The sequence below is a fragment of the Haematobia irritans genome, chromosome 1 (assembly GCF_050003625.1).
Source record: "Haematobia irritans isolate KBUSLIRL chromosome 1, ASM5000362v1, whole genome shotgun sequence".
In the NCBI taxonomy this organism is placed as follows: domain Eukaryota; kingdom Metazoa; phylum Arthropoda; class Insecta; order Diptera; family Muscidae; genus Haematobia; species Haematobia irritans.
The window spans coordinates 185383372-185396596 of NC_134397.1; the positions used below are offsets into that span (position 1 = coordinate 185383372).

Below are 13225 nucleotides of genomic sequence, written 5' to 3' on the forward strand. Positions count from 1 at the left end.
GCATGCACTAATCGCTGCCAAATATGTTAGATCGTGCAGATATCACATTGCCTATTTCAGCAGAAACTTGTCTGGATGATTTGAAAGGGTATTTGTTTGAAAGAGTGACAAAAAGATTATCTGTTTTTCGAAGTGTCGTGCTTGGTTTTCCATATGTTTTCGCAGAATTTCTTTTCTGTAGGGCTTTTTGAACACAAAGTAACGATCTCTTAAAAGATTTGACGGTCGTTCAAAGAGATTTTCCCTCAATTCTTAGAGCTAAAACCAGTCTTTTCTACTACAATGACTTTTTTGGTTTATCTAGTAATTAATTTTTATTAATTTTTTATTATTTGCATTCAATTCATCGCCACTAAAAACACAATAACAAAGTTTTTGCGAAATTTGAACATTTTCATATAAAAGCGCATAATGTACTTATTTTTTGACCAACCAAATAAAGCGCTTCATCACAAAGAGAACACAGGAAAAAAAACATTTGTGCGTTTTTTTTTCTTATTAAATCAGTGCTGCCAATATTGAACTTTAGTTATATGACGTAGTTACAACACCAAATTAAAAAATATGTTAGAGTTAGGACAAAGAAGAAAAAATCCCAACGTGTACTTATTATTCTGACCACATGTGTATTTAACAATCGATTAAAATCGACTTTTGATGTTGGCCAAAATATACTAATCGACTTTTAATGAAACCCGTCGAAAGGAATACATTGGATCAAATGGGAATATATTAAAATATTGTCCAAATTTTGACAAAGTCGAAAGGTTGATATTTCCAAACTTTTAAAAGGCCGAAAGGTTCAAAAGTAGACTTTTCGATTCTGATTAGAATCCATAGCACTGCAGTTTCAAAAATTCGCAATCGACAATCTTGTGATGGGTATCGATCTGTGTCCCTTGGACTCTTTCGAAGATTTATGTAGTTTGAATAGGGTCTATTTACCAGGCCTTAAGTCGTATTGAAAGGAACTATTTGTATCCCAAGAAGGAATATTTCGTACAATAAAATCTACTCTCAAAAAAGTTGACTTAAATTCAAAGATTTGGACCTTCCCTTAAAGACTTTGGGATTGATTCCAAGCCAAATATGGTGTTTCTTTAAAATAAAGAAATTTTTTAGGGAGATATCTATCCTTAGGTTAGGAGGTTAGATTAGGTATAGTGGCAGTCCGATATTTCTGGTTCACTGAGACTATTCAGTCAATTGTGATACTACAGTGGTGAACTTATCACTGAGTGCAGCCCGATTCCGACGTTCCGCATAGCAGTGGAACCACTTAAAGAAGCTTTTAAGCACTGAGAAATGCCACCAGCATTACATTACCACCGCTGAAAAACTTGTTGGTGTTTGGTCGAAACTGGGTTCGAAATCACGACTCTGTGTATGCAAGGCGGGCATGCTAACCATTCCACACGGATGAAAAAGACTGTTTTTCATATGTTTGGCTATAAACATTATATGTTTGGAACACAAATTTTTAAACACAATATTTTTGAGTGCAAGCATATAATGTTCATAAACTAGCATAACATGTTTGGGACATATATGTTAATATGTTAGAACATATTATGTTTGGGACATAAAATGTTTTTAAATATAATATGCTTGGATGCAAACATATATTAATTTAGAAATAGCCTATAAACATATATGTGTTTAGTAGCTTGGAGCGCTATTTAACAGGGAGCGATAATGAATTAAATTGGTGGTTGTTGCATGTTATTACAAAATTAACATTTTATTTTTCCTTGGGCAATTGATCAGCTACTTCTTTGATCCTTACAAACTGTGTGGTCCGCTGTTCGAATCCCCGTCCGGCAAAAGGTAAAATTAAAATAAAAAAAATCATACAATTGAATAATTTCTTCTACAATGTTTGTATTACAGAAAAAGGTGCTAAGAACTAAAAAATCTCGTGAAAGTGAAAAAGATGTGGGGGAATATACAATTGGGCAGAAACAAAATTTTGAGCATTCAGGTCGAAAACCTATGTCGTTAGCACCTATATTACCTGTTTATTTTCATAATTCGTTATGATTGTAAATATATAAATAAACAAATAAAATTTTGAGCACAATATTGTTTGGGAGAATTTTTTTAAGCATATAATATTTTTGGGTGCAAAATGCTTCCAAACATATTATATGTTCACATAATAACATATTGTTTTTTGGAAGACAACATTATTGCATTTGGATGCAAAAATACAAAATGTTTGAAAATTGACTACCCAAACATATATTGTTTAGACCAATATGCTTTCAAACATATTATATATTGGAAGAGATCAAACATATAAATGTTTGGGCAATAGCCAAAAATGTATATGCTTGAAGCAAAATATGTTTGGGAGTTTATGTTACAGAAGCGATTTTTTGTGAGCGTGCACCGTGGACCCTTAAATTCAGGCTGTATAATTTTAAAATTAGGATATAGATGTCATTTTTTTCGTTCTCAATTTGCGATGTATCAACAAAGGTATTCATGTTCCAATGTCTACATTTTAATAGATACTTCAAAGCAAAACGTTTCCTTAACTTAAAAAAAAAAAAATCTTTAAACGAAACATGCAAAATTCTCAAAATATAAATATAAATACGTATTAGCAATTTTTAAAGTTTTTTATCATTAATCCCAAGAATGAATATCTCAATGAATTTATAAAGATACACAACTATAGCAGAGGGAAACAAATTTCAAAGTGCCCTAAATTTAAAGAAAACTTTTTTAAAGTAAAGATTATGAATTTAATTTTAATCAAAACGTCTTTATTTTAAAGAAATTTTCCCTTAAATTAGAAGGTGTATATCTAGTACCATAATCTGTGCTAACAATTATGTCTTCAGATCGCATTGAGCCAGATGGCACTATTTCTATATTTCCATAAACTTTATAAATTAAGAATTTCTTTGAGTGTATGATAGATTTCCCATCGCTTCAAATAACTGACTATTCATAGATGAACAGTATGAACTTCTTGGTCACAATGGTCAAACATTTCATACTGGGGTGACACACTAAACGTACATTTATACGCGTGTGGCACCTACTGTCAATTAACACTGTCATTTCAGGATAACAACCGATGCCGGACGTGAGAGTCACCCCCTGCGTGTGTGTGTGTGATTGTGTGTATGTAACGTTGACACATCAGATTTGTAAATTTCATGTTCAAGTGGTTGGTTATGAGGACACCAACCATCAATACCAAAGACACCTAATCTCTGTTAGAAGCATCATAGAGAAAGAAAGCATGGAAGCCACAGTTTCCGACACCAATTCAAACGTCACCTTTTAAATGCAATGGAGAGAGAAGAAGAAAAATTCCATATAAAAATGTTGAAGCTGATCAATGTTGCCATTAGTAGAAATATTAGATGGTTAGCAAACATCCAAAGCAATAGCAAACGAATTGCAACTACGAGTATTGTGGAATTTTAGAAGTTATTTTTCTTCTCTCTGGGGCAGTACGTAGAAGAAGAAGAGGGGTTAACACGCGTGTGTCCGATTTGTTCATTGTGTAACGTTTTGCTTCAGTTCATGATATTGTCGTTGATGATATCAATCACGGCTTATAATAGAAACTAGAACAGTGGTATACGGCTACTTAGCGCAGAAGAACCCAAAAAACAAAAGCATATCCAAAAAAGTAATGAAAATGTTCTTCTTCGATCCGGAAGTAGTGCTAATTTGGCTCAGAAGCAATGAATGTTATATGGGATTGTCATAGGGTGGAAGTCATCTTTTTAAGCATCCGCTGCATTGTTTTTGTATTACTTCTTCAGATGTGATTCTCTTTCAGAACTACTTAATTTTCAGAAAACTTAATTTTTTCGACTACTTGAATAATACTTAATAATACATGTCTCCCGAGAAATGGATAGGCACACTTTTCACGTATTTTTATGGAAATTTGTCATTATATTAAAGATGAACCACTTAACTTATCACAGATCCAATTATGCACGATTATTCGTCATCTCAATACCTTTCGTTTAAGTACCAACAACTAACACGATATATAATTTTTTTAGTGAAAAACAAGTAAGAAAGTCTAAATTCGGGCGGGGCCGACTATATTATACCCTGCACCACTTTGTAAATCTAAACTTTCGATACCATATCACATCCGTCAAATGTGTTAGGGGCTATATATAAAGGTTTGTCCCAAATCACTCGATCTGGACAGAATTTGATAGACTTCTACAAAATCTATAGACTCAAAATTTATGTCGGCTAATGCACTAGGGTGGAACACAATGTTAGTAAAAAAATGTGGGAAACGTTTAAATCTGAAGCAATTTAAAGGAAACTTCAAAAAATTTTATTTATGATTTATCGCTCGATATATATGTATTAGAAGTTTAGGAAAATTAGAGTCATTTTTACAACTTTTGGACTAAGCAGTAGCGATTTTACAAGGAAAATGTTGGTATTTTGACCATTTTTGTCGAAATCAGAAAAACATATATATGGGAGATATATCTATGGGAGATATATCTAAATCTGAACCGATTTCAATCAAATTTGGCACGCATAGTTACAATGCTAATTTTACTCCCTGTGCAAAATTTCAAGTAAATCGGAGTTAAAAATTGGCCTCTGTGGTCATATGAGTGTAAATCGGCCGAAAGCTATATATTGGAGCTATATCTAAGTCTGAACCGATTTCATCCAAATTGGGCACACATAGCTACAATACTAATTCTACTACCTGTGCAAAATTTCAACAAAATCGGAACAAAAAATTGGCGTCTGTGGTCATATAAGTGTAAATCGGGCGAAAGCTATATATGGGAGCTATATCTATATATATGGATGCTATATCTAAATCTGAACCGATTTCAATAAAATTTGGCACACTTGACTATAGTACTAATTGTTCTTCTTGTGCAAAATCTTAAGCAAATTAGGGTAAAACTCTGGCTTCTGGGGCCATATAAGTCCATATCGGGCGAAATATATATGGGAGCTATAACTAAATCTGAACCGATTTCTTCCAAAATCAACAGGGTTCTATTCTGAACCAAAACACATACTTGTGCCAAATTTGAAGTCGATTGGACGAAAACTGCGACCTAGACTTTGATTACAAAAATGTGTTCACGGACAGACGGATATGGCTATATCGACTCAGGAGCCCACCCTGAACATTTTTGCCAAAGACACCATGTGTCTATTTCGTCTCCTTCTGGGTGTTGCAGACATATGCACTAACTTATAATATCCTGTTCCACAGTGTGGCGCAGGGTAGTTTTTGGTTTGGTTGAAATTTTGCACTAGGAGTACAATTAGTAGTGTAGTCAAGTGTGCCAAATTTTATTTAAATCGGTTCAGATATAGATATAGCTCCCATATATATCGTTCGCCCAATTTACACTCATATGACCAGTTGCCAATCTTTTACTCCGATTTAATTGAAATTTTGCACAGGGTTTATTAGTAGTTTATATCCAATTTGTCTGAAATTGGAAATCTAGAGGTATTTTAGGAGCATAAAGAGGTGTGCCGAAAATGGTGAGTATCGGTCCATATTTTGGTATAGCCCCCATATAGACCGATTTCCCGATTTTACTTCTTGGGCTTCTAGAATCCGAAGTTTTTATCCTATTTGCCTGAAATTGGAAATCTAGAGGTATTTTCGGGTCATAAAGGGGTGTACCGAAAACGGTGAGTATCGGTCCATATGTTAGTATAGCCCCCATAAGAACGATCTCCCGATTTAACTCCTTGGGTTTCTAGAAACCGTAGTTTTTATCTGATTTGCCTGAAATTGTAAATATTCTGGTATTTTAGACTCACAAAAACGTGTATCGGATTAAGTTTTTATCGGTCCATTTGGTAATGCCTCCATATAGACCGACTTCACTTCTTGAGGGTGTAGAAGGCGCACTGATCATGAAAATTGCTTGAAACTCAATGTAAAATTTCCACATTTTACTTCTACAGATTTAAGATTTCAAATCAAGACGTTATTTTATAATTTTCTTGCACACTTACAAGAGATGTTAATGATTCCTCTAAAACTCAAACAAAAATGGTTCTTATAAATCCAGAATCTGATATAGTCCTCATAGGTGAAATCTTTAAATTTATCTTCGGGAAGTGTCCTCAAGTCCTCCAGCCTTCCTGAAATTTCAAAGGAAACCCTAATATTTGGTTCATGGTGGTGGGTATTTAAGATTCGGCCCGGCCGAACTTAGTGCTGTATATACTTGTTTTTACTAACATTGTGTTCCACCCTAGTGCATTAGCCGACTTAAATTTTGAGTCTATAGCCGACTTAAATTTTGAGTCTATAGATTTTGTAGAAGTCTATCAAATTCTTTCCAGATCGAGTGATATATAAATGTATGTATTTGGGACAAACCTTTTTATAAAGCCCCCAACACATTTGACGGATGTGATATGGTATCGAAAATTTAGATCTACAAAGTGGTGCAGGGTATAATATAGTCGGCCCCGCCCAACTTTAGACTTTCCTTATTTGTTTAACATATTTTTTCGAATTCAGCAGAGCAAAATACATAAGAAAAGTCACCTCTCATCAAATGTACATTTCCAATGTAAACTAGTGTAATTTGACCAACATTTCTGTTTAAATCAGGCGAATGAATTCTTGGATACATTATCTCAGTTCTCTTGCGTACACAAAAAAAAAAAAATCCGTAGTTTAACTAACGCTATTTTTAACTTATTTTTATTGGAAAAAAATTATTTGTTGGTAGTTAAATTTTATTATTTTTTTCGAAATTTTCCGCAGGTCAATGAAATTTTCGCGTTTTTAAGTATGTGTCAAACATTTTATGAACTAAATGTGGGTATAAAGTTCAATGACCGTACACATAGGTTCAATATGAACTAACGCAAAAGAAAATTTTCGTGCGATTCCCAAAAATAGTAAGAATGAAGTAGAGTATAGTTAAAATGGTCATGATTTGGCGCCAATGATTTTCTTCTTTAGTTTTAGTTAATTTTTTCTTCTATGAGAGTAGTAAATAAAGGGTGTAAATAAAAAGTACAACAGGGCATTAAATTTTCCTAGTTTTAACAACGCTTTGCGGGAATCTCAAAATGTGGAGTATAATTTAGTTAAATTTTCGTACGAGGTAGTTCATTTTTCCTATGAAATAGTTTACTTTTTTTCTGTGTATGTGGGAAGGCTTATGCCAATTGATAAAGTCGATTTGAATATAGTTTATAAAAATCCTTTGCAACTCACCTCCACCACACGTTAACCACTGTACACGTCCATAAATCGATTGATCGGTTCTTGCGGAAATTTTGTCTTTAAATGGAATCGTTAGCGTGAAACGTGAACTCGTGTGTGTTTTTTTCGTGAACATTTTTAACATTGATTGAATCCACATTTTACCTCATTGGATGATTTTTCTTTATCCCACAGCACGAACAGTGATTGACCGAGATCTTTAATCACGGCTAGAAAGAAATAAACAAAAAGTATATTAATAAACAGACAATCCAATAAAAAAAAAAACGAAACATATCTGAAAAGGAAAGACCACGACAACAAAAACCAACAACTCAAAGAATCTCTAAACGACAAATTTGTACAAAATGTTGCTGATCAAATTAATTATAGTCAGGTAAGTTGAAAGCAGATGGGGGATACAACCATCCATTTCCTACTTTACTTTAGTTCTAAGATCTACTCGAGTCATGTTTTTTGCGAGTCTTTGATATCTCTTTAAGCCACATGCTCTGTGTCTGATACGCTAGACATTTGCTGAGGTATTTGCTACCAGTTTACCCAGTGCTCTGGTGATTTACCTTACCGGGTGGAATTGTGTCAGGCGTGAATATCGGTTACAAGTAAAGAATTTTCTTTTGTTTTTGTTGCAGTTTTTTTTTGTAAATGTTTGAAGAATCTAAAATGCTTTCCATTTAGTGAATTTTAAGCACCAACAAGGGAGTTACACTTATGGTATTCTTTAGATATGACATTTTACTATGTATAGATTAAGAAAATGAGACATTCATCTCAAAGAAAATTCAAGCAAATTTTATAGAAAATTCCGTGTAAATTAAAAATGCGGTATTTTTTAATGAATCGGAATTTATTCCGAGAAAAATGGAACAGACTCATCAATCGTAGTATTGTCCATTGCTAGTCACTGCATTTTCCCATCTCTCTGGCATCATATGTATACCGCGACGAAAAAACGACTCGTCTCTTGACTAAATACACTAATCTACTCCACACGCAGAGAAGGAATATGATCACCTCAATTATGTTTCAAGAGCAAAATATTATTTTTGAACGGTGAGCATGGAACATTTTTCTCGCAAAAATGTTGTTTTATCGACAAACAGGGACATAATTTTCGAGAAGATAACATGGTTGCTAGAAAAATGTTTCATGCTCACCGTCTAAAAATAATAATTTGCTCTGGAAACATGTTTGAGGGGATCATATTTCTTCTCTGGGTGCACTTTTGGCTTCCTCATAAGAGTGGAAGTACTGATAAGCTAGGTGATGCGTCACCGATCGGAACAAGTGGTTATCAGAAGGAGCAATGTCTTGGCTTTACTCAGCATAGGGAAGGATTTCTAAGTTAAGTGTTTCGAAAGTTTTTTATGTTCGATACCATACTCCGTTTGGATCAGGGAGACATTCTAAGACAATCTAAGGATGTCCATCTGTCTGACTGTATTAATCATGGTACAGCCTTTTATTTATTTATTTATTTATTCGAGGCTAGGTCAGATATAGTGGCAGCCCATTATTATATGCTACACCATAGGATGGGGAGTATACTAACTTCCGTTTGCAATACATCGAAATATCGGTCCCTGACCATATAAAGTATTCTGGGTTGGCGCGAAATTCTGATTCGATCTAACGATGCCCGTCCGTCTGTTTAAATCACGCTTACTTCTTATTGAAGAAGATCCGTCGATATTACAATAATCGGACCACTTTGAAGTATAACCCGACTCCCAGATTTAATTCCGTAGGCTCTTGAAAGTATAAATTTCACTTCCCGATCTGATTGGAATTCGGCACGCGGTGTTAGTATATGCTCTCTAAAAACCATGCAAAAATTGTTTCATATCTGACCACAATTATATATTGCCCAAATGTATACCTTGCCAACGGGTTGTGGTAATATCCAAGTTATTTGATTGTGGGTGGCAGTCTTTAGTAGATCCGATCCGCTTGAAATTTGGTACAAGGTATAAGTATAGGGTATCTAACAAACATGCAAAAATTGGTCCATATTGGTCCATAATTATATAACCTCTTGAAGGAGCAAAATTCATCCGATTCTGTCGAAATTTGGTACGAGGTGTAAGTATATGGTATCTAACAACCATGGAAAAATTGGTATATATCGGTCCATAATTATATATAGCCCCTATATAAACCGATCCTCAGATTTGACCTCCGGATCCTCTGGAAGGGGCAAAATTCATCCGATTCGGTTGAAATTTGGTACATTGCGGAAGTATATGGCCGCTAACAACCATGCCAAAATTGGTCCATATCGGTCTATAGTTATATATAGCCGATCCCTAATCACACAAAAATTGTTCCATATCGGTTCATAATCATGTTTGCCACTCGAGCCAAAAATAATCTACCAAACTTTTATTTCTATAGAAAATTTGGTCAACATTTTATTTTTATAGAAAATTTTGTCAAAATGTTATTTCTATAGAAAATTTTGTCAAAATTTTATTTATACAGAAAATTTTATCAAAATTTTATTTCTATAGTCAAAATTTTATTTCTATAGAAAATTTGTCAAAATTTTATTTCTATACAAAATTTTTCCAAATTTTATTTCTATAGAAAATTTTGTCAACATTTTATTTCTATAGAAAATTTTGTCAAAATTTTATTTCTATAGAAATTTTTGTCAAAATTTTATTTCTATAGAAAATTTTGTCAAAATTTTATTTCTATAGAAAATTTTTCCAAATTTTATTTTTATAGAAAATTTTGTCAAAATTGTATTTCTAAAATTTTGTCAAAATTTTATTTCTATAAAAAATTTTTCCAAATTTTATTTTTATAGAAAATTTTGTCAAAATTTTATTTCTATAGAAAATTTTCCAATAGAAAATGTTGTCAATATTTTATTTCTATATAAAATTTGTCAAAATTTTATTTCTATAAAAAATTTTTCCAACTTTTATTTTTATAGAAACTTTTTTCAACATTTTATTTTTATAGAAACTTTTGTCAACATTTTATTTCTATAGAAAATTTTGTCAAAATTATATTTCTATAGAAAATTTATCCAAATTTTATTTCTATAGAAAATGTTGTCATAATTTTATTTCTATAGAAAATTTTGTCTATATTTTATTTCTATAGAAAATTTTGTTAAAATTTTATTTCTATAGAATATTTATCAAAATTTTATTTCTATAGAAAATTTTGTCAAAATTTTATTTCTATAGAAAATTTTGTCAAAATTTTATTTCTATACAAAACTTTTCCAAATTTTATTTCTATAGAAAATTTAGTCAACATTTTATTTCTATAGAAAATTTTTTTCAAAATTTTATTTCTATAGAAAATTTTGTCAAAATTTTATTTCTATAGAAAATTTTGTCAATATTTTACTTCTATAGAAAATTTTTGCAAATTTCATTTTTATAGAAATTTTTGTCAACATTTTATTTCTATAGAAAATTTTGTTAAAATTATATTTCTATAGAAGATTTTTTAAAAATTTTATTTCTATAGGAAATTTTGTCAAAATTTTATTTCTATAGAAAATTTTGTCAAAATTTTATTTCTATAGAATATTTTTCAACATTTTATTTCTATAGAAAACTTTGTTAAAATTTTATTTCTATAGAAAATTTTGTCAATATTTTATTTCTATAGAACATTTTGTCAAAATTTTATTTCTATAGAAAATTTTGTCAAACTGAATTATATACATATTTAATAGGCCTTTTTTTAGTTTAAAATATACCACGTATGGACTAACTTACAATTTAGAAGGCGGTGTTAGGAAGCTACCTTGACATCGGCAAGTGTTACCGCAACCCAAGTTATTTGATTGTGGGTAGCAGTCTTTAGTGGAACTTTGTACGCAATCCATGGTGGAGGGTACATAAGATTCGGCCTGGCCGAACTTTCCGCTGTATATAATTGTTTTTAGGTTCACTTAGATAACACAAATGGTGAAATTCTCGCTTATCAGTGAGTGCTACTCGATTCTATGTTTAGTTCAATGTTAACGTTGCAACACCGCTGAGAATCTTCCATGACCCATAGATTAGGTTAGGTTAGGTGGAAGCCCAATGTATCAGACTCACTTAGACTATTCAGTCCATTTTTGATACCACAGTGGTGAACTTCTATCTTATCACTGAGTGCTGCCCGATTCCATGTTAAGCTCAATGACAAGGCACCTCCGAACGCGCCGAGTCCGAACGGCGTTCCACGTTGCAGTGAAACCACTTAGAGAAGCTTTGAAACCCTCAGAAATGTCTCCAGCATTACTGAGGTGGGATAAACCACCTTCTTGGTGTTCGGTAAAAGCAGGAATCGAACCTTGTGTATGCAAGGCGGGCATACATTGCATCGCGATGGTTCCCGATGGTTCCCGAAGATGGGCTATTTTGGTCTGTATATATAGCCCCCATGTAAACCAACTCCCGCTTAGGTTCTTGAGCATCTAAACACTGCAATTTTTGTCTGATTTGTCTGGAATTGGATATCTATAGACAGGTTTACTGAATATTATGTGAATCGGTGTGTCTCGATTTTCTCCAAAACCTAAGCAAAACTGGTACCTACAAACAATTTTTTTTCTGATTCAATCACGAAATTAATTCATGCAGTTAATTTTTTAATTGATATGTCTTCAATGACGAAAATGATAGTATCAATTACAGTTTTAATTGGGCGTAAACAAATATTTGATTACAAATTAAATGATTTGATTTGAAAAGTTCAATTAATTTTTTAATTGATTAAATTAAAAATTAATTGATTTTGATGGCAAAAATCGATTAATTTTTTAATTGATTCAATCCAAAATTTAATTGATGTCGATTGGAAAACTCAATCGGTTTTTTAATTGATACCTTTTAATAAAGGTATTCTTACTTCAATTCCCCGCTGCTTTGGCTCGGAATCTTTGGAACCGGACAAGCTTGTTTTTTCAGTGTTTGGGAATCGTACCGTATAAACCGATCTTCTTCATGGTGTATGTTCCATAAAATCCACCTGAAATTCTGTATAATATCAAAGGAATCTATTTTTTTTTGATCCATGGTGGTGGGTATTTGGCTTGTCCAAACTAACGGAAACTTTTTTTATCGATAATACTGTAAAATTCTTTTTGGAGAAAATTTTGTACAAATTGTACACAATTTTATCATTTAGACGTTTTTTCGCCCTTAAACAAAAATTAGTGTTATTTGCTGAGCTACTTCTCATAATCAAACACTTGGCCCACTAGTTACCATTTATATTGGCAGATGGTTATCATCATCCGTTTGCAATAAATTGGTCTAATTGAATTACAATTATACAGCCATTAATATTCAATTTGTAGTCCAAACTGAATGCATCGTTAATAATGACAGGTTTGTGGGTCCCATACCAGACCACTAGTCTGGTATGATCCGTGAATGTTTTGAAAAAAAAAAAACTACCAAGAAGATAACAAAACAGGAGCAAAAAAACTAATCAGTTTAATTCATGGACTAGGAGCGGAGCGTATCCATAGATGCGCTTGTAATTTGTTGTTCATAATTGCAGATGAGCAAATGTGAGTGAGATTGTTTAACTGTGTGTTTGTATTCCCCTGTATTTACAAGACAATGTGAATTATGTGGTATCATTATTTATAGCATTTTTACACGCAATACAAAGATTCCTCATTGAAATGCTTTCAATATCTGGATAAGTTGGAGTGATTATAAACTCATCTGTGGCGTCGTTCCATTGACTTCGAATAAAGTGGTAAAACATCAAAATAGATTTACCTGTCATACCTGGCCTATTCTATAGACTTAGATTTAGTTAATCGCTACAATTTTCTACGAGTGTAGTAATTGAAGTTTTCGAGGTTAATTTGAACTCTTAAAAGAAGTGTGTCACATATTTATATGAGTTGTTGATATAAGCAAGTGATATATGGCATAAAGAGTATTTACAAAGCAAAACATTTCATTGCTGTTATCATCAAGGACCTAATTTTGTATACCCACCACCATAGAATGATGA

At 32.5% G+C, this 13225-nt stretch overlaps 1 protein-coding gene across 4 annotated transcripts in view; it reads left to right on the plus strand.

The window, feature by feature from the left end:
• LOC142222266 (uncharacterized) overlaps nucleotides 1-13225 on the plus strand; it is a 129192-nt gene that overhangs the window by 5334 nt on the left and 110633 nt on the right. For all 4 annotated transcript variants that reach the window (XM_075292299.1, XM_075292298.1, XM_075292301.1 and 1 more), the window contains exon 2: nucleotides 7409-7610. In XM_075292299.1, the coding sequence (XP_075148414.1) occupies nucleotides 7582-7610 (29 nt within the window). In that variant the 5' untranslated portion in view covers nucleotides 7409-7581. The remainder of the gene's footprint in view (nucleotides 1-7408; nucleotides 7611-13225) is intronic.